At 30.6% G+C, this 22,427-nt stretch overlaps 1 protein-coding gene across 1 annotated transcript in view; it reads right to left on the bottom strand.

Moving 5' to 3' along the window:
• LOC145278086 (Y+L amino acid transporter 2-like) overlaps positions 1-22,427 on the bottom strand; it is a 107,323-nt gene that overhangs the window by 37,634 nt on the left and 47,262 nt on the right. The window contains exon 6 of the mRNA XM_080130351.1: positions 2,444-2,567. Coding sequence (XP_079986477.1) covers positions 2,444-2,567 — 124 coding nt within the window. The remainder of the gene's footprint in view (positions 1-2,443; positions 2,568-22,427) is intronic.

Here is a 22,427-nt window from a genome sequence, read left to right as displayed (position 1 = left end):
CGCCGCAAATCATTTCTTCGTTTGTAGATTTTAAAACTAAACATTAATCAGAAGTGACTTTTCCAGGGCATTCATCCTCAAGCCAAAATATTATCTGACGTGATATTGTAAACAAACACATGAATTTGATGAACGACATTATCATTATTATTTATTCATTTTATTTTTTTTTTATTATTTTTTTTATTTATTTATTTATTTTTTTTTTTTTTTGTGAATTAGTCCACCGGGTAAATTTTTCCTCGTAATATATAATATTCAATAGAGGATTTATTCTATAATAATACATATGCAATCTTCATAAATTAAAATATCATGTTTAAGAGTATTGTACCACCGGGCAACACCGGGCGTCAAGCTATTAATAAATAAAACATTTCTGAAAAACTAGGCAAATTATTTTTTTAATGAAATACGCTGGATTACTATAATAAATAGTGATCCGAATCTCGTATTTCATTGGCTAATATACGGAATTGTAGGGTTGGCACTTTTTTTACAGAATTACTTTTTTTTGCAGATGCATCACCACTTATCAAGGCCAAGCGGCCACTCGAGAATAAGGGTTAAAGAGTGTACAGTAGAAATTGGATAATATAGTAATCGTTAGTAATGGAGATTCAATAAATTTGTTAACTTATATGGAACGGCTCATCAGGAACTTATTTAGGTTAGACTTGAAGACGACGATATTGCAGTCAGCTGGAAAGCAGAAAAACGGAAGATAATTCCATAGGCGTGCAGTTCTAAGGAAGGAGCTTTGTTCATGGAATCTACGTGGACCATTGCCAGCATCCTCAAAATGCATGACTTTATTGCGACGAATAACGGCGTACCCAGAATAATGAAAACAAAGTTTCTGACCACGTTTATGGTCTTTGGTGTGGTTTCAAGAACCACATCAGATCATCTTACATCTTGGACGTCGGCTTGAAAGTCAGCACCAAAGTATAACTGGATGGGTGTGGCAGTAGGACTCGGTTGTGGCCAACAAGGCCAAAGAGACCGAGGTTTGGCTTCAGAAGGAGTGCTACAACTTTGTACCCTTCTCTGACTGCCACCTTTCTCTCCCGACCTGAACCCGCTGGACTTCTTTGTTTGGTCATATGCCGAGAACATCACCAACATTACCTCTCACAACATTAAAGCTAGCCTGATCGCCGCCATCCGCCGAGTATTCGCTGAGATTCCGCCAGCGCTTGTGTAAAAATCATGCTTACACTTCCGGGCCCGTATCGAGGCGGTGATTGAGGCTGAAGGATGAATAGATGTCAGCTCTATTACATAATCAAGTTACGTGAATTGATTTTTTCAATAAAAGTTTTAAAATAAAGCTGAAGTGTCGTTTTCTTTAGGGCGACAAATTTATCGTTCCACCGTGTAATTATGTATTAAAAAAACAGTAATGTATTTTGTCTCTGGTGTTTTTAGATGATTCATTCTTTGGAAGAAGCTAATCAAGAACCTTGATTCCAATAAAGCAACTAGCCCTGACGGCATTCCAATTATAGTGCTGAAAAAGCTTCAACCAGAACTAGCTTGCATACTTACAAAGCAGTTTAAGCGTTGTCTTAAGAAGAATTGCTTCCCAACACCCTGGAAAATCTCATCGGTATGCCCTGATTGATTTCAGGTAATCGGTTATCCCCCTCTCAGTACAGACCAATAAGTCTCCTATGCATCATGTGTAAGTTACTTGAATCTGCGTTAAATAAAGAAGTAGTCAACCACCTCAGCAAAAGTAACCTTCGTAGTTACGTGCAATATGGTTTCCGTTCTGTTAGATCTACAGCAGATGTGATAACGGTTATTTCCCATATGATAAGCGAAACTCTCGACTGAGGCTCCCTTTCTAGGGAAATTGTTCTGCTGAAATTATCTGTTCTTGTTTAATAAAGTACAAAATCGACGTCATAATCTAGTGGTGAGCCATAGCTTCTTTTCTCTACAACACTTTTACACGGAAGAAGCGTTATAGATTTTTCTTTATTCTGTCGTTATTTTAAAGATAATGCTCGACAGAGCTTCAATCTCTAGTTTCTCCTTGCAATACATTTACAGCAATAACTTGTCTGACTTCCACAACAACAAAGTTCCCTTTTTTCTTGTGTGTGCCTAACATTGAACGGATTCCCAAGAACTTAGTTTTTTTTCTAATAATTTCTAATTTCTAGAACTCATTACCATTAGAGGACTTTAATGTAGGATGTAATATGGTCGTCTTAAATGTCAATGTCAAAACCGTTCTCATAAGTTCATAAGTAATTATAGTTTTTTTTTTCATTTCATCCATCATGTTTAACTCTCTCTTAATATTCTTTATCATTCGACTTAAAAATGATGATTCGTGCGTAAAATAAATAAATCGATATAATTTATAAAAAGGAAACATATACAACGGAAGTCAAGTGAAACGGTGTTATTACGTCATAAATGTACTCACCAATGCAACAGATTTTGATTGGCTGATTTCTGAGATGGACAGCAGCACATAATAGGCGACATTTGTAAGGATGTACTTGATAATAACGACAGAAAATGTACAGTAAACAGCAAGAGGCAAATCTCTGTAATATAAACAATTAACAAAATTTTAATCTAAAGCAAATATAAAAGAATATATTTTATTATATTTTTATACTTTTTCATTTCTTTTCTTATTAAATGTGTATTATTATTTACTCACTAGGAATAGTCACACAGGCCATCATCAAGGATTTCTCTTTGAGAACAACTTGTTGCGTTCTCTGGAGTCTTAGTAACAACAAGTCTCCACAGATTGTCAGTACTTTCCAACTCTTTCGAAAACTTTGTAGATTAATTTACGTTATCCTAACAGCCGCTTACCATTAATTTCTCGTTGGCGGCGACTATTGGTCATTCACTAGAATTTACTTATATTTTATTATATTTTCCATTTTATTGTAATTTTTTTTCTTATTGACCGTGTATTATTATTATTATTATTATTAGTAGTAGTAGTAGTATTAATAATAATAATAATAATAATAATAATAATAATAATGATATCATTATTGTCCTTATTATCATTAATATAATTATTTTTTTATTCAATCACTTATCATCGCAATGGCATATAAGAGGAAGATAAAGAAAAAGAAGAAAAAAGAAACAAATCAATAACCGTCCAATTTCCTGAAGATGAAAATTTGAAAAAAAAATCAATTTTATTTTTAATAAATAGAAATATTCATTAAAAACAATTGGACACTCGTCTTGTCTTTCAAACCGTCGAATCTTAACTCTCTATCTTTTGTTGAGTTAAAAATTTGTCAATAATAATTAATCATTTTTGAAGGATAGACTGCATCATTATTTGATAATGTTTTGTGTTCAACAACAGTGATTAAGAGTGCTGCCTCTTCAACAGAATCACGGAATAACAGAATAACGTTATAATGAACAGTGAAAGAGAATATGAGACTTTTTCGCTTAACATCTGAGACCAAAACTACGAGAGGTGTTTAAAAAGTAATGTTTTATTCCGCCCGAATAGATCAGAGATGTAATGCGACCGTTACGCTCAAATCGTGTTCGTTACAGTTGAAAACCTCTCTCGGACCCTCACGCCGTCCTGCACCGTTGAAAAGGAACAAGCAAACAGAAATAAATAAATCCGACTCAGCTTCATTTTTTTTTCATTTTTAACACAGCTCGTTTATTATTGTTTTTTTCTCTCCATCTCGACACCAGCTTAAAAATCTATCGCTGCCACTGCGAGGCTGCATGTCCGTTTCACCTGACACGCGTTTTCTTACTGCTCCACGGTAGACAGCCATTTTCTTTTTCAACCGCACTTTTCATCTCCCGACTACGCGGTGTTCTTTTTTCCTTTCTTTTGTCGATCCCGCTCTCGAACACTTCCTAATTTGCATATGTGCATTTTTCGGCTACTGCTGCTAATATCCTCGCAAGCCAGGTATCTTACAACACCTGCTGATATTTTCCCTCGCGTTCATACACACTGTTACAGAGATTGCAAATTGCATTATGATCTCTGAACTTATACTTCATGACCTGAAAGTTTCATCTTGACAGTATAAGATTCTAAGAAATGAGCATGAACTACGTCAGAAGCAAAGATGCGTCATTGAATTCATCGCAAAGGTACATTAAGAATTGTAGTAGCTATGTAGTAAAATACATTCTTTTGTCAAAACTTTGCTCGTTTTAAAAGTACGACTCTCGTATTTTTAGGTCTTCAACTTTTTAGTAAAAACATAGGAGGCTTTACTTTTGGAAATAACACTTGTATATTTGAAGATGTAAGAGCCGAAGGTGAAGTAAGAAAACTAAGTGTAACTCACTTTGTTGAAAAATGTAAAATATATTTCAGAATTGAAGACAAATACAAAATTGCACGATTACTTATTTAAAAACATGTATGAGTTTTAATTTATTCCATATATTACACGGCCGCACCTCAACTAGACTGTCCACCTCGAGTTTACAAGTGTATGATACTTGAGATGAGTTGAGCCTCTTTTGGAATCACTTTGAACGTGTCTCCACCCACACGCGTATAAAGTTAAATTATACATCTTCCCATTCCGATAATTGTGAGTCAGCTGTTTATCTTCGGTCAACGCCGGAGAAACTCGTTAGGTTGAAGAGTGGAATAAAAACCAACCATACGGATTCAAATATTGAACGAATCAGTCGAAAACGGTCGTAAGACAATTTATTTGAAAATAATTATACACACACACACACACACACACACACACACACATATATATATATATATATATATATATATATATATATATATATAAACTAAAAGCTTTCTCATGGCTGATCATCGCGTATTTAGTATTTAATCGCCCCCTTTAACACTAACCATTCTGCGTTCGATCCTTGAGACTGCAGATAACTTTTTTAACATAGTTTTTTTATATACTTTTTTAGTTTGCCCTACACGGTCCTAGATGCTATTTGTACTTTTCCGTAGGGGTATACTTACTTTCTTCGATATATTTTGGAAACAATATTTCGTCCAAAAAATTATACTTATGTATATATTGTTTTAACGTAAATAGAACGTTTTCACAAGTTCGGAATTATTTGCCCCATCTCCCTAACTCTCTCTCTCTTTTTTCTCTCGCTCTCCCCCTCTCCCTCTCCCTCTCTCTCTCTTTATCTCTCTCTCTCCCTCCCTAAATGCACACACACACACACACACACAATTTCACTTATATATATATATATATATATATATATATATATATATATGCATAGTTATTAAAAGTACATACGGCCCTAGCGAAGACGGGATGCAGTTAAAATGTCTGTCTGTGTGGGTGGGTGTACATTTCCCTACCAAATAACTCTGTGTATTTTCAGTCTAGAGACTCATGATTTTGCATAAGGGATATTGGGAAAGTCTTTTAATTCGTTTTCGGCCAGAAATTTGAATGTAAGTGGATAAGGTTCAACGATTCGACCTTTGGAAACTCCTCCACTAAACTCCTCCGTCAATTTTGGGTATCAATACTTGGAATTTTAAATGTAGATTACTCGGACAGAGATCAAACGTTTTAATTTGATTTGCGCCCCAAACAATAAATGTACATTGGGGTTAAAAGTTTTTAAAAATGACATCTGCGCTCTCTACCAAATCACTCAGCTAACTCCTTGTCTAAACATTTGGAATTTTATATAAAGGGTATTCAGAGATAGGGCAAGCTTTATAATCGGTTTAAGTAAAAAGTTTGAGCTGCAAAAGGGTCAAAGTTCAAAATAGTTTGCCTTGGCGGTCTCTAGCAAACTACTTAGGCTATTTTGGGTCTAAACATTTGAAATGTATACATAACGTGTATTAAGATGTGCGTCAAACATTTTAATCAGGTTTGGGGCGATAATTTGGCTACGAAAAGGTCAGGAAACGAAAAGGTTGACCTTTGAAGATTCTACACAAATTCCTTCGTCAATTTGGGTCTAAACACTTTAAATTTTAGATATAAGTAACTTGGACATGGATAAACCTCCTTATTTTATTTGAGACCAAAATAATAAATTGTAAGGGGTCAGAATTGAGGTCAAAGTTTTTAAATTTTTACCTCTGCGGTCTCTACGAAATTACTGAAAATTTTTGGCCTAAACATTTAAAATCTTACATAAAGTGTATTTACACGTAGGGCAAGTTATGAACAGTACAGAGGGCCCGAGGAAAGATGGGTTGAACTGCTAGTATAGACAGATTAATTCACTATTAATCGCAAACTTAAAATTATTTGCTACTAATTTACTATTGTTATCAACCCCATATTTATTTACTAATATTGATCTCAAACACAAAATTATTTGCTATTAATTTACTATTAATATCAAACAGAAAAATTATTTACTAATAATTCACTATTAATCTCAAACACAAAATTATTTGCTATTAATTCACTATTAATCTCAAACACAAAATTATTTGCTTTTAATTCACTATTAATCTCAAACAAAAAATTATTTACTAATAATTCACTATTAATCTCAAACACAAAATTATTTACTATTAATTCACTATTAATCGCAAACACAAAATTATTTGCTATTAATTCACTATTTATCTCTAACACAAAATTATTTGCTTTTAATTCACTATTAATCTCAAAAAAAATTTTTTTACTAATAATTCACTATTAATCTACAAACAAAAAAATTATTTACTAATAATTCACTATTAATCTCAAACAAAAAAATTATTTACTAATAATTCACTATTAATCTCAAACACAAAATTATTTACTAATAATTCACTATTAATCTCAAACAAAAAAATTATTTACTAATAATTCACTATTAATCTCAAACAAAAAAATTATTTACTAATAATTCACTATTAATCTCAAACAAAAAAATTATTTACTAATAATTCACTATTAATCTCAAACAAAAAAATTATTTACGAATAATTCACTATTAATCTCAAACAAAAAAATTATTTACTAATAATTCACTATTAATCTCAAACAAAAAAATTATTTACTAATAATTCACTATTAATCTCAAACACAAAATTATTTACTAATAATTCACTATTAATCTCAAACAAAAAAATTATTTACTAATAATTCACTATTAATCTACAAACAAAAAAATTATTTACTAATAATTCACTATTAATCTCAAACAAAAAAATTATTTACTAATAATTCACTATTAATCTCAAACACAAAATTATTTACTAATAATTCACTATTAATCTCAAACAAAAAAATTATTTACTAATAATTCACTATTAATCTCAAACAAAAAAATTATTTACTAATAATTCACTATTAATCTCAAACAAAAAAATTATTTACTAATAATTCACTATTAATCTCAAACAAAAAAATTATTTACGAATAATTCACTATTAATCTCAAACAAAAAAATTATTTACTAATAATTCACTATTAATCTCAAACAAAAAAATTATTTACTAATAATTCACTATTAATCTCAAACACAAAATTATTTACTAATAATTCACTATTAATCTCAAACAAAAAAATTATTTACTAATAATTCACTATTAATCTCAAACAAAAAAATTATTTACTAATAATTCACTATTAATCTCAAACACAAAATTATTTACTATTAATTCACTATTAATCGCAAACACAAAATTATTTGCTATTAATTCACTATTTATCTCAAACACAAAATTATTTGCTTTTAATTCACTATTAATCTCAAAAAAAAATTTTTTACTAATAATTCACTATTAATCTCAAACAAAAAAATTATTTACTCATAATTCACTATTAATCTCAAACAAAAAAATTATTTACTAATAATTCACTATTAATCTCAAACACAAAATTATTTACTAATAATTCACTATTAATCTCAAACAAAAAAATTATTTACTAATAATTCACTATTAATCTCAAACAAAAAAATTATTTACTAATAATTCACTATTAATCTCAAACAAAAAAATTATTTACTAATAATTCACTATTAATCTCAAACAAAAAAATTATTTACGAATAATTAACTATTAATCTCAAACAAAAAAATTATTTACTAATAATTCACTATTAATCTCAAACACAAAATTATTTACTAATAATTCACTATTAATCTCAAACAAAAAAATTATTTACTAATAATTCACTATTAATCTCAAACAAAAAAATTATTTACTAATAATTCACTATTAATCTCAAACACAAAATTATTTACTAATAATTCACTATTAATCTCAAACAAAAAAATTATTTACTAATAATTCACTATTAATCTCAAACAAAAAAATTATTTACTAATAATTCACTATTAATCTCAAACACAAAATTATTTACTATTAATTCACTATTAATCGCAAACACAAAATTATTTCCTATTAATTCACTATTTATCTCAAACACAAAATTATTTGCTTTTAATTCACTATTAATCTCAAAAAAATTTTTTTTACTAATAATTCACTATTAATCTCAAACAAAAAAATTATTTACTAATAATTCACTATTAATCTCAAACAAAAAAATTATTTACTAATAATTCACTATTAATCTCAAACACAAAATTATTTACTAATAATTCACTATTTATCTCAAACAAAAAAATTATTTACTAATAATTCACTATTAATCTCAAACACAAAATTATTTACTAATAATTCACTATTAATCTCAAACAAAAAAATTATTTACTAATAATTCACTATTAATCTCAAACAAAAAAATTATTTACTAATAATTCACTATTAATCGCAAACACAAAATTATTTGCTATTAATTCACTATTAATCTCAAACACAAAATTAGTTGCTATTAATTCACTATTTATCTCAAACAAAAAAATTATTTACTATTAATTCACTATTAATCCCAAACACAAAATTATTTGCTATACATACACTATTAATCTCAAACACAAAATTATTTGCTATTAATTCACTATTAATCGCAAACACAAAATTATTTGCTATTAATTCACTATTAATCTCAAACCCAAAATTATTTACTATTAATTCACTATCAATCTCAAACAAAAAACTATTTACTATGAATTCACTATCAATCTCAAACACAAAATTATTTGCTATTAATTCACTATTAATCTCAAACACAAAATTATTTACTAATAATTCACTATTAATCTCAAACAAAAAAATTATTTACTATTCACTATTAAATCTTCACTATTAATCTCAAACTCAAATTCACTATTAATCTCAAACAAAAAAATTATTTACTAATAATTCACTATTAATCTCAAACACAAAAATTATTTACTAATAATTCACTATTAATCTCAAACACAAAATTATTTACTATTAATTCACTATTAATCGCAAACACAAAATTATTTGCTATTAATTCACTATTTATCTCAAACACAAAATTATTTGCTTTTAATTCACTATTAATCTCAAAAAAATTTTTTTTACTAATAATTCACTATTAATCTCAAACAAAAAAATTATTTACTAATAATTCACTATTAATCTCAAACAAAAAAATTATTTACTAATAATTCACTATTAATCTCAAACACAAAATTATTTACGAATAATTCACTATTAATCTCAAACAAAAAAATTATTTACTAATAATTCACTATTAATCTCAAACAAAAAAATTATTTACTAATAATTCACTATTAATCTCAAACAAAAAAATTATTTACTAATAATTCACTATTAATCTCAAACAAAAAAATTATTTACGAATAATTCACTATTAATCTCAAACAAAAAAATTATTTACTAATAATTCACTATTAATCTCAAACACAAAATTATTTACTAATAATTCACTATTAATCTCAAACAAAAAAATTATTTACTAATAATTCACTATTAATCTCAAACAAAAACATTATTTACTAATAATTCACTATTAATCTCAAACACAAAATTATTTACTAATAATTCACTATTAATCTCAAACAAAAAAATTATTTACTAATAATTCACTATTAATCTCAAACAAAAAAATTATTTACTAATAATTCACTATTAATCTCAAACACAAAATTATTTACTATTAATTCACTATTAATCGCAAACACAAAATTATTTGCTATTAATTCACTATTTATCTCAAACACAAAATTATTTGCTTTTAATTCACTATTAATCTCAAAAAAATTTTTTTTACTAATAATTCACTATTAATCTCAAACAAAAAAATTATTTACTAATAATTCACTATTAATCTCAAACAAAAAAATTATTTACTAATAATTCACTATTAATCTCAAACACAAAATTATTTACTAATAATTCACTATTGATCTCAAACAAAAAAATTATTTACTAATAATTCACTATTAATCTCAAACAAAAAAATTATTTACTAATAATTCACTATTAATCTCAAACAAAAAAATTATTTACTAATAATTCACTATTAATCTCAAACAAAAAAATTATTTACTAATAATTCACTATTAATCTCAAACACAAAATGATTTACTAATAATTCACTATTAATCTCAAACAAAAAAATTATTTACTAATAATTCACTATTAATCTTAAACAAAAAAATTATTTACTAATAATTCACTATTAATCTCAAACAAAAAAATTATTTACTAATAATTCACTATTGATCTCAAACAAAAAAATTATTTACTAATAATTCACTATTAATCTCAAACAAAAAAATTATTTACTAATAATTCACTATTAATCTCAAACAAAAAAATTATTTACTAATAATTCAGTATTAATCTCAAACAAAAAAATTATTTACTAATAATTCACTATTAATCTCAAACAAAAAAATTATTTACTAATAATTCACTATTAATCTCAAACAAAAAAATTATTTACTAATAATTCACTATTAATCTCAAACAAAAAAATTATTTACTATTAATTCACTATTAATCTCAAACAAAAAATTATTTACTAATAATTCAGTATTAATCTCAAACAAAAAAATTATTTACTAATAATTCACTATTAATCTCAAACAAAAAAATTATTTACTAATAATTCACTATTAATCTCAAACAAAAAAATTATTTACTAATAATTCAGTATTAATCTCAAACAAAAAAATTATTTACTAATAATTCACTATTAATCTCAAACAAAAAAATTATTTACTAATAATTCACTATTAATCTCAAACAAAAAAATTATTTACTAATAATTCAGTATTAATCTCAAACAAAAAAATTATTTACTAATAATTCACTATTAATCTCAAACAAAAAAATTATTTACTAATAATTCACTATTAATCTCAAACAAAAAAATTATTTACTAATAATTCAGTATTAATCTCAAACAAAAAAATTATTTACTAATAATTCACTATTAATCTCAAACAAAAAAATTATTTACTAATAATTCACTATTAATCTCAAACAAAAAAATTATTTACTAATAATTCACTATTAATCTCAAACAAAAAAATTATTTACTATTAATTCACTATTAATCTCAAACAAAAAATTATTTACTAATAATTCACTATTAATCTCAAACAAAAAAATGATTTACTAATAATTCACTATTAATCTCAAACAAAAAAATTATTTACTAATAATTCACTATTAATCTCAAACAAAAAAATTATTTACTAATAATTCAGTATTAATCTCAAACAAAAAAATTATTTACTAATAATTCACTATTAATCGCAAACACAAAATTATTTGCTATTAATTCACTATTAATCTCAAACACAAAATTAGTTGCTATTAATTCACTATTTATCTCAAACAAAAAAATTATTTACTATTAATTCACTATTAATCCCAAACACAAAATTATTTGCTATAAATACACTATTAATCTCAAACACAAAATTATTTGCTATTAATTCACTATTAATCGCAAACACAAAATTATTTGCTATTAATTCACTATTAATCTCAAACCCAAAATTATTTACTATTAATTCACTATCAATCTCAAACAAAAAACTATTTACTATGAATTCACTATCAATCTCAAACACAAAATTATTTGCTATTAATTCACTATTAATCTCAAACACAAAATTATTTACTAATAATTCACTATTAATCTCAAACAAAAAAATTATTTACTATTCACTATTAAATCTTCACTATTAATCTCAAACTCAAATTCACTATTAATCTCAAACAAAAAAATTATTTACTAATAATTCACTATTAATCGCAAACACAAAATTATTTGCTATTAATTCACTATTAATCTCAAACACAAAATTAGTTGCTATTAATTCACTATTAATCGCAAACACAAAATTATTTACTATTAATTCACTATTAATCGCAAACACAAAATTATTTGCTATAAATACACTATTAATCTCAAACACAAAATTATTTGCTATTAATTCACTATTAATCGCAAACACAAAATTATTTACTATTAATTCACTATTAATCTCAAACCCAAAATTATTTACTATTAATTCACTATCAATCTCAAACAAAAGATTATTTACTATGAATTCACTATCAATCTCAAACACAAAATTATTTGCTATTTATTCACTATTAATCGCAAACACAAAATTATTTACTATGAATTCACTATTAATCTCAAACACAAAATTATTTGCTATTAATTCACTATTAATCGCAAACACAAAATTATTTGCTAATAATTCACTATTATTCCCAAACACAAAATTATTTGCTATTAATTCACTATTAATCTCAAACACAAAAGTATTTACTAATAATTCACTTTTAATCGCATAGACAAAATTATTTGCTATTAATTTATTATTAATTGCAAACACAAAATTATTTCGTATTTATTTACTATTAATCTCAAACACTAAATTATTCGCTATTAATTCACTATTATAAATTTTCGACCCAAATCGATCAAAAAGCTTCCCCTATCTCTGAATACCCTTTATGTAAGATTTAACATGTTTAGACCAGAAATTGGCTGAGTAATTTGGTAGAGATCGCAGAGGTAAAAAAAAATTTAACTGTGACCCCAATTTTTACGTCTTAACATTTATTTTTGTGAGCTCAAATCAAATCAAAAGTTTGATCCATGTCCAAGTAACCTATATTTAAAATTTTAAGTGTTTCGACCCAAAATTGGCGGGGCAGTTTGGTATAGTTTTTAAAGGTCAAATCGTTGAACTTTAACCTCTTGACGGCCAAATATCTGGCCGAAATCCGATTATTGAAATTTTCCCAAATCTTAATACCCCTTATGTCAAATCTCGAGTCTGTAGACTGAAAATTGACAAAGTTATTCCGTAGGGAAACGTACACACACACACACACATTTTCACTTTTATAAATATAAAGAAAGGGTTGATGTGCCGTAAAACAAAAACAACCAACCAACCTTTTTTTTTATTTACAATTTAAACACGAAGACTATTTTAGATTATTTTATTCCTGCAGTCATATTCTCATTTCTTTATTTGACACAAATTTGTTATGTAACATATTTTTGTCATAGTACAATTCTTATATGGACATATTTTAGAGTCAAGTTTATCGGCATTCAATGATTCATCGCTTTTACAACTCGGCTATTTAATAGGCCAACAATGTCACTCGTGTTTCATAAGATCTGTTTAAATACATAACAAAGTTGACATCATGTTAAGAACTGATGCTTCTGATTCTGTTCATTCTGGCTTGAAAATAGTTTCTTTATATATCTTATAGAATGAGAAACGTCTTTTGTCTGTTCGGATATCTCTTAACAAAAGCAGTCATTCCTAAAAAAAATGGAATAAGGACCACAAACATGAGTTTTATATCTTGATTTTATTATTCGTAACGATACATAAAAGTGGTATAAATTGTTCAATTCGGAGAATTAATTTCGCCTGTGTCAGGACAGGTATTCTTGCAGTATATATTTAGTAAGAGTTCAGATGCAAAATGCGACAAACGCCATTTTACGAATTACGAAACTATCAATACAGAAGCTGTTGCGTTATAAACAATTTACAAAAACCCCGAAATATGTTTTCCGTCATGTAAAATCTACATAATTGTATTGTTTCAATGAAAACAGGCATTTACCAGAAATATATATATATATATATATATATATATATATATATATATATATATATATATATATATATATATATATAAATGTTTAGAGGTACAGAATTTATATATAGTTTTAAAAATAATAGGTGGAAGTTTCTCGAGAGCTCTTTCGTCTATCATCTCGTCAGGAGAAAATCGATAGCGAACAAAATAATATTGTGTCGAAAAATAAAGAGTTCTAATGGGGAACTTATTAAATGTGCCAAAAGGACGGGGACACTAAATAAATTTATTTACGTTTAAAAACGATTAGTCAAATATGAACAGGTCAAATTATAGTAGAATAAAAGGCGAATCAAATGAGGTATAGGTTGTTTAAACAGTTACATTAAATTTAGCTTAAATTTGCAGTTTTTGAAAAAATAACGTGCGGACTTTCTTTTTGCCGCCTGTGTATATATATCTAGACCTTTTTCTCTCCACTTCCCCTGAGCTATGTTCATGTTCCGTTCTTTCTCCTCTAGGATCCTCCGACCACTCGTTCGTATCAGTTAAGATAAAAATTAAATATAATAATCCCCAGACGTACCCCTCCACTGTACTGTATACCGATACTCTATGTCTGACTGGAGTAGCTTCCATACATTCATATCTGATCTACCTCTGCATCCCATGTTTAAAAAGGATGTGTCCTCTATAGTATCAGACCTCACTGAATGGTTAATTGTAGGCATAGACCGATTCATACCATCTAAAAAATTCCAACAAAAACCTAACAGCCAGCCATGGTTCTCCCCAGAATGTGCTGCTGCCATCACGCACAGAAATCACTTTTTCCATAGCTACCAACGTAATAGATGCACTGAGACTAAAGCTGCTTTCAGGAACGCCAGCAACCACTGTAAAAGAGTAATAAAAATGCAAGAGAGTTATATGCTCAGTCCGTTAAATCCAAAGTAGCTGAGCAGCGGCTTGGTTCCCACCAGTTTTGGTAAATAACAAATAGGATCCTGAACATAAGTGTGCGTTCTATCCCAACCATCATCAATGGACCTGAGGTCATCTCGTCAGCATCAGACAAGGCAAAACTATTTGCCAAGAACTTTGCAGCTAATACTACTCTATGCGACGAATGCCATCAACTCCCCATAAACAGTTTCGTAAGTATGGGAGTAAGTTCTGGTTGACGCTTCTTTAACACTAGAATTAGGATGCCGTCAGGCCTAGTTGCTTTACTGGAATCAAGGTTCTTGATTAGCTTGGCGACCACATAGCGTGTTCTGTGTTATAGGAGGAAATATGGGGAGTCGGGTGGGAGGCAGGCAAACGGAACAGAGTTCCACAGGCGTGCAGTTCTAAGAAAGAAGCTTTGTTCATGGAAATTACGCTTTGATTTAGGCACAGATAAAGATGGGGAAAATTTTTGACAGTGGTTTCAGCTAGATGTGCGTTCTTCGTAAAAAATTGGCGAGGAGATTGGAACTCAGACGAGCACCTGCCATGGAAATAACGATAAAACAAAGATAGGCTGGCAGCGTCTCTTCTGTGGGAGAAAGGTTGCAGGGAAGAGAAAAGGGCATCCCCCACTAAGCCACGAAATCTATCGTTGTTACAGCCTATCTACTCCGTACGCAATTAAGGTTTGCAAATAAGCTAATTTGTATGGGTTACCACCTCTAGGATGGTTGGCGATCATGACTAAAGAGACCAACTTCCCTTATTAATTTGGTGCCATGATGTACGAGGTCAGTAACACAGGTTTAATATCATCGTTTTCATTCTTTTAGAGTGATTACTTGACGGAATCTACGGATCCATCAGTACCGAGAGAAGTAGCTCCGCGCCTGGGTTCTAAACCAGACATTTCTGCGCCTCCGCGTGGATAGTTAGGATTAATTTAGTTAGTACTTACGAAAATAAGTATCTATTCAATAATGTTTTACTCCTCCCCAAAAAATTCAAATAAAATTGAAGATAGTTTCCGCTGTTGTATTGAGTGAAAACGGGGAGAGGTTATATATGATGGTTGTAAAAGTTAATATTTATTAATTAGTTTGACAATATATTTAAAAGATTGTTAATAAAAGTAATGGAGGAATAAGAGGATAATTAATAAATAAGATGTAAAGTGTGATTAGAATTTTGAGTTTTCTTGTTTCCATGCGAACAAAAAATATCACTTAGTTTGCAGTCATCATGCCCGGTAACGTGGTTCACTTTAAAAAGTGCAGCTACGCTTTCAATGTACTCTAAGATGAACTAGAAATTCAATCTATTAAAAGGGTGACGGGAATTTAAGGGCAAAAGAGACAGGTGTCCTTTTAATATATATATATATATATATATATATATATATATATATATATATATATATATATATATATATACCCCCAATCACCACCAACTCTAAACACCACATAACCTTATCCCACATAACCACCCAATAATCGGCATAAATTTCCCTCCCCCTAGCAAACCTCCTGCCCAACCCCCACACACCCTACATGCAACCTCCACGACATAACACGGAAATTGTTTACATATAACTATGTGGATTTACACCTGCACAGGTAAGTACGCATGGAAATGTACAACTGACCGATGCCTTATGTGTATAGACGCATACCTTAGAGTATGACACCCCAATATAGTCTTCCGCCTAAACTGATCGATAATACCCTAAAAAACAAATACCCCAACTTAGAACAATAACTACAGCACTCAACCCCCATATAAACTACCTCAAACTCCTCCTCAAAATCTATAAGCATGGTTAACTAGGACCACTATCCCAGGTACGTGGGCGTTTATTAATGCGTATGTAAGTATATGTGGATGAAACCTGTGCCCATATTCACGGCAGGTCATGCTATATATCTGTATGTATATGCATGCGCAGATATCGGTGCGTAAGTGAGTGTGGGTGTTTATCTTTGCAGATGTATATAATGAGAGCATATGTGTGTGCATATGTGTATGCGTGTATGCATGTATATCTGTGTACATGCATACGTGTGGGGACGTGCATCTGTGGGTATGTATATGTATGTGGAGGTGTACGCCGGCTCTCCAGTGTGCACCCACATCTAACCATAAAAAAACACTAATGAAAATGAAAATATTATGGAATGAGTTTATGCTCATAACTATGTATAATCATGTCGACATCGAACGAAAGCGCCTATATACCCACAAATGAACTTAGATTTACATCTATGTAGACGAATATGTCTATACCAATAACTGTCCGTATATCTGGGTGTGTAAGTGTGTGTATACACGCACGTGTGCATCCATGCGTGTGTCCGTGTGTACATGGGTTATCGATGTATATATGAACGTACCTATGTATACGTGTGTGGATGTCAGAGTATATGTGCCCGCTGCCTGCTGTCCACATACGAGTGTGGGAGCGTGCAGCTGTGTATATGTCGATGTATGTGTTCACGAGTATTAGTGTCTGTATGTGCGCATGAGCTTGCATGTATGCGTGGGGGTGCAAGTATGTCTGAATCAATATGCGCATGTAGGCCCATGTATACGCCTCCTTGGAGGTATGGGTGTCGATGTATGTGTGTTTCTGTGTATGAGCGCATTCATGCTTACGCACACGTAATCAATTTAACACCTTAAGGAAAATTTGACGTCAGCGGGAGCGGCGCGGGTGTGTATGCATGCATGCGCGCATATGTTCATGTATTTGCACGCCAGGGCGGAGATGTATGTGTACATGTGAACGGTTCTTAAAATATATATGTGTGTGTATGTGCGCATGTGTGTGCTTGCGCGCACGGCCGCTAGCTAACCCTCTCCAAGCACTTAACAATAAATAAAAACAAAATAAATAAAACGAATCATAGGCCCCCCCGCCTCCGAACCTAAGCGAACACCCAACAGGTCAAGACTCACTTATCAAGAAATCATCTCACCAACGAGACGCCAAAAACTTAAACATTAAGACTCAAATTTTAAAGTAACCCCCTCCTCCTACCCCCAGATATCCCTCCCCCCTCCATGTATCTCTATGCCCTTAGCCACACCAGAAATAAACTTCCCAGACCCTCCCCACAACCACCTAAGGTCCTTAAACTCCAAAACTAAACATTACCGACATGCCAAGCAGCAACCTTTTCCCCTTGTTCCCTTCCTCTTTTTTCCGCTCTTCTCGCACCCATCCTCTGACATCATTCACTCTTTCATCCCATCATAACAAACATTTCTGTAAACGTCTGAGGAAGCTACAGACGGCCAAAAAAAAACGGCCGTGTAGCCGAAACAATAATGTAACTTAACAGAAAGATACGGTAATAAAAAATAAAACATATATATATATATATATATATATATATATATATATATGCGACGAAGGCCATCACCCTATGCGACGAAGGCCATCAACTCCCCATATTTCCTCCTATAACACAGAACACGCTAGGTAATAGACAAATATCTGTGCATGAGGTCGCCAAGCTAATCAAGAACCTTGATTCCAGTAAAGCAACTGGCCCTGACGGCATCCCAATTACAGTGTTTAAAAAGCTTCAACCAGAACTCGCTCCCATACTTACGAAACTGTTTAAGCGTTGCCTTAAGGAGAAGTGCTTTCCGACTCCCTGAAAGACCTCATCAGTATGCCCTGTATTTAAGAATTCAGGCGATAAGTCATCTCCCTATCAGTACAGACCAATAAGTCTCTTGTGTGTTATGAGTAAGTTGCTGGAATCCATATTAAATAGAGAAGTAGTCAACTACCTCAGCAGAAATAACCTTCTTAGTGACACACAATATGGTCTCCGTTCTGCAAGATCTACCTTAGATGTGCTAACGGTTATATCTCACAGGATTAGTAAATCTCTTGACAAAGGCTTCCTTTCTAGGGCAATTGCTCTTGACATATCAAAGGCCTTCGACAAGATATGGCATAAGGGCCTACTTCACAAGATTTCCAGCTACGGTATAACTGGAAATGTTTTCTCAATCATTAAATCATTTCTCTCTGATAGACTCATAAGAGTAGTGGTCGATGGACAAAAATCAGAGACCTGCAGTATTAATGCGGGAGTCCCTCAAGGGTCAATCCTGGGCCCAACTTTCTTCCTGATCTACATCAATGATCTCCCTAAACACATACTTAAATCATTCGTTGACATCTATGCTGATGACACAACCATCTACGGCAACACATCAAAGGCTGTAAATGGCAAAGTTCTCTCTGATTCTCTCTCTCCTCTGATCTCGAGCGCGTGGTTCAGTGGGGGAAGACGTGGATGGTTACCTATAATGCATCTAAAACCAAACTCCTATCTTTACATCATCAACGCTCTAATCCCCATCTGGCATCAATTGAAATGGATGGCTCTCGTCTAGGAGAAGCCCCATGTTTGGCGAGGAGGGACCAGCTTCTTGGTTTGTCCTTTACTCCTGATCTGAAATGGAACACGTACATGAAGTCTGTTGCCAAGGTCGCTGGAAAGATGGTGGGATCCTTCTACCGCTCCAGAAGATATTTCACTACTGATGCAATTCTCTATCTATATAAAAGCCAAGTACGTCCAAGGATGGATAACTGCTGCCATATCTGGGCAGGAGCTGCTAAAACAGACTATCCTGCCTTGACAAAGTACAAAATAGACTTCGTGGCTTATTGGAGGATGCCCTTTTCTCTACCCTGCAACCTCTCTCCCACAGAAGAGACGTTGCGAGCCTATCCTTGTTTTATCGTTATTTCCATGGCAGGTGCTCGTCTTAACTCCAATCCCTGGTCCCTCCTCGCCAATCCTTCACAAAAACACCCGTCGAGCTGAATCTACTGTGAAAATTTTCCCCCACTCTTTATCTGTGCCTAAATCAAAACGTAGATTCCATGAACAAAGCTTCTTTCTTAGAACTGCACGCCTGTGAAACACTGTTCCGTCTGCCTGCTTCCCATTTCCTTTTTTTCCTTCCCGTTGCTTTTTTGTATGAATCTTTGTAGCGTCCTCAGACTTTCTGTAAAAGTCTGAGGACGCTACAGACGACCAAAAAAACGGCCTTGTAGCCGAAACAATAATGTAATTTAACAGAAATATATAGTAATAAAATAATAAAACGCATATTTGCTCTACAACAGTGTTGAGCACTTTCTTCAGTTTTTTATTAATTACCATCTCCACTATATATATATATATATATATATATATATATATATATATATATATATATATATATATATATACTTAAAAGAGTTTAGCCATCAACAATTGTGGATTTTTCAGCCTTTTATCATATTTTTATTTTAAAATATTTTTATAACGCGTTTCTAGCTTTGTTTCGCTTTCTTCAGATATCTTCGTAAAAAGTTTTTTTTTTAAATGAGAGTTTGAAATGTTATTTTTACATCTGCTGATACTAAATGCATATATATAAATACATATATAGATAGATGTGTATATATATATATAATTAATTAGCAGTAATATATATATATATAATAAGCAATAATATATATATAATTAGCAGTAATATATATATATATATATATATATATATATATATAATTAGATGTGTCTGACTGACGTTAAAAAGCATTTAATAAGAATAAATGTTTACATTTCAACTGTATCTTTCGCGGTTGACGGTAGCTGAGTGGTTTGGCTCCTTGCTTATGAAGCCAGACGCGGCTTCTGTTGCCAGGGTTCGAAACTCTCGACTGGCGTTATATCATGACACCCTTCACTGGTTATTCCCGAAAGGATGAAACACTAGTGTCTGTAGGTATTTAATAATTATTATAGTAAATAATAATAATAATAATAATATATATATATATATATATATATATATATGTATATATAAATAAAATGAACTCATTTTTTCTCGTCGGATTTTGACCTTAATAGGATTAAAAATCAAGATATTTCATGCAAATATAATATGCACAAACGGCAGAACAATATCTGAGGTGTGTTATAGGCTTATTATTTCTCAAATTCCTCGATAATCTTAGATTTCTATACTTTTTCTGCTGAGAAGTCACGGCCAAAATCAGTTAAGATCAATGGAAGTGGTAAAATATTTTCTCTCTAATAAATTCCTCCTCCCCCTGCCACCACTTAACACCGTTTGGGGATCGTTCACAAGGAACAGTTGAGAAGAGAACACCGGTTTGGCTTCGTAGTTCTTTCATGTGAAGTTATTTAAAATCACTAAACTAAGCTGCAGTGCTCTGTGGCGTAGTGGTTAGCGTGCTGGACAATTCACATTATATTTTCACGTTCGTAATCGGTTTTTTTTTTTGTTTTTTTTCCTAAACAACTGGAATGGACTTTTCTTGGTGGCCGAACTGTTAACGTTGCAGATTTTTTTTTTTTTTTTTAACACTTTATTTTCCTACTTTTACTAATGACTCCGGGTTTGATCCTTCCTACTTACCTACCATAACATTTTTTAAAACTCCCCACCCGTCCCGGAAACAAACACTCGGGCAACGCCGGGTACCCCCGCTAGTATATATATACAAGCAACATTACCTATTGTTTACTAGGTTCAAAAAGAGCCTACAGAAAATGGACTCTGACTTATGAAAGTATGATAGGTTATGAAAAGGAAGGCTTGTAAATTTGGGTTGAATTTGGGGCTATCAAAACCAAAGCAAAATATGATGAAAGTAAAAATAAAACAGATAAACCCCATAATTTATTATACCATACCTACTCACTCTGAAACACTTATCACAATATTCTGTGGATCTATATTAAAAACCTGATTAAACTTTGTGACATATTTACATTCTATTGGGGTTAGATGCGAACGAACACCTCATAATTTTATTACACCATATTTCTTCAAACTGAAACATAATTATCAAAGTATACTAACACAGATAGATATGAAAAATCTTTATTAAAGTTTGTGCCTATTTCCATTCTATGGAGGCCAGGCACGAACGCAGACCCCACAATTTTATTATACCGTCCCTATTTAAGTTAAAACATACTTATCAAAGTATTATTATGTACATCTATATCAAAAACACTTGTAAACGTTTTTTTTTTTCAATTTTTCAATTTCTTATTTGCATACTTTGTGGACCAGGCACGAACGCAGACCCCTCAATTTTAATGAACCACCGTTCTGCCAGATCAAACATACCCATTCCTGTGTCTCGATACATCTTCTATCATTATATGTAATCAGTTTGTTTAAATAGTCAACCACATATATATATATATATATATATATATATATATATATATATATATATATATATATATATATATGCCGTAGTAATATATATATATATATATATATATATATATATATGCCGTAGTAATCATGGACAGAACATATTATGAAACAAAAATTACAGAATTACTGGATGACAAACACTACTATAAACCCATTAGTACCAACATAGATAACACCACCATCTCAAAAATCACAAAACTTTGTACAACTCACAACAAAATATTAAAAAAGAAAGAAAAGGACTTCCTCACAAATTTCA

This window comes from Euprymna scolopes, chromosome 6, assembly GCF_053919585.1.
Source record: "Euprymna scolopes isolate OS-2025 chromosome 6, ASM5391958v1, whole genome shotgun sequence".
NCBI classification, from domain to species: Eukaryota; Metazoa; Mollusca; class Cephalopoda; order Sepiida; family Sepiolidae; genus Euprymna; species Euprymna scolopes.
This window is presented reverse-complemented; position numbering and strand designations above follow the sequence as displayed.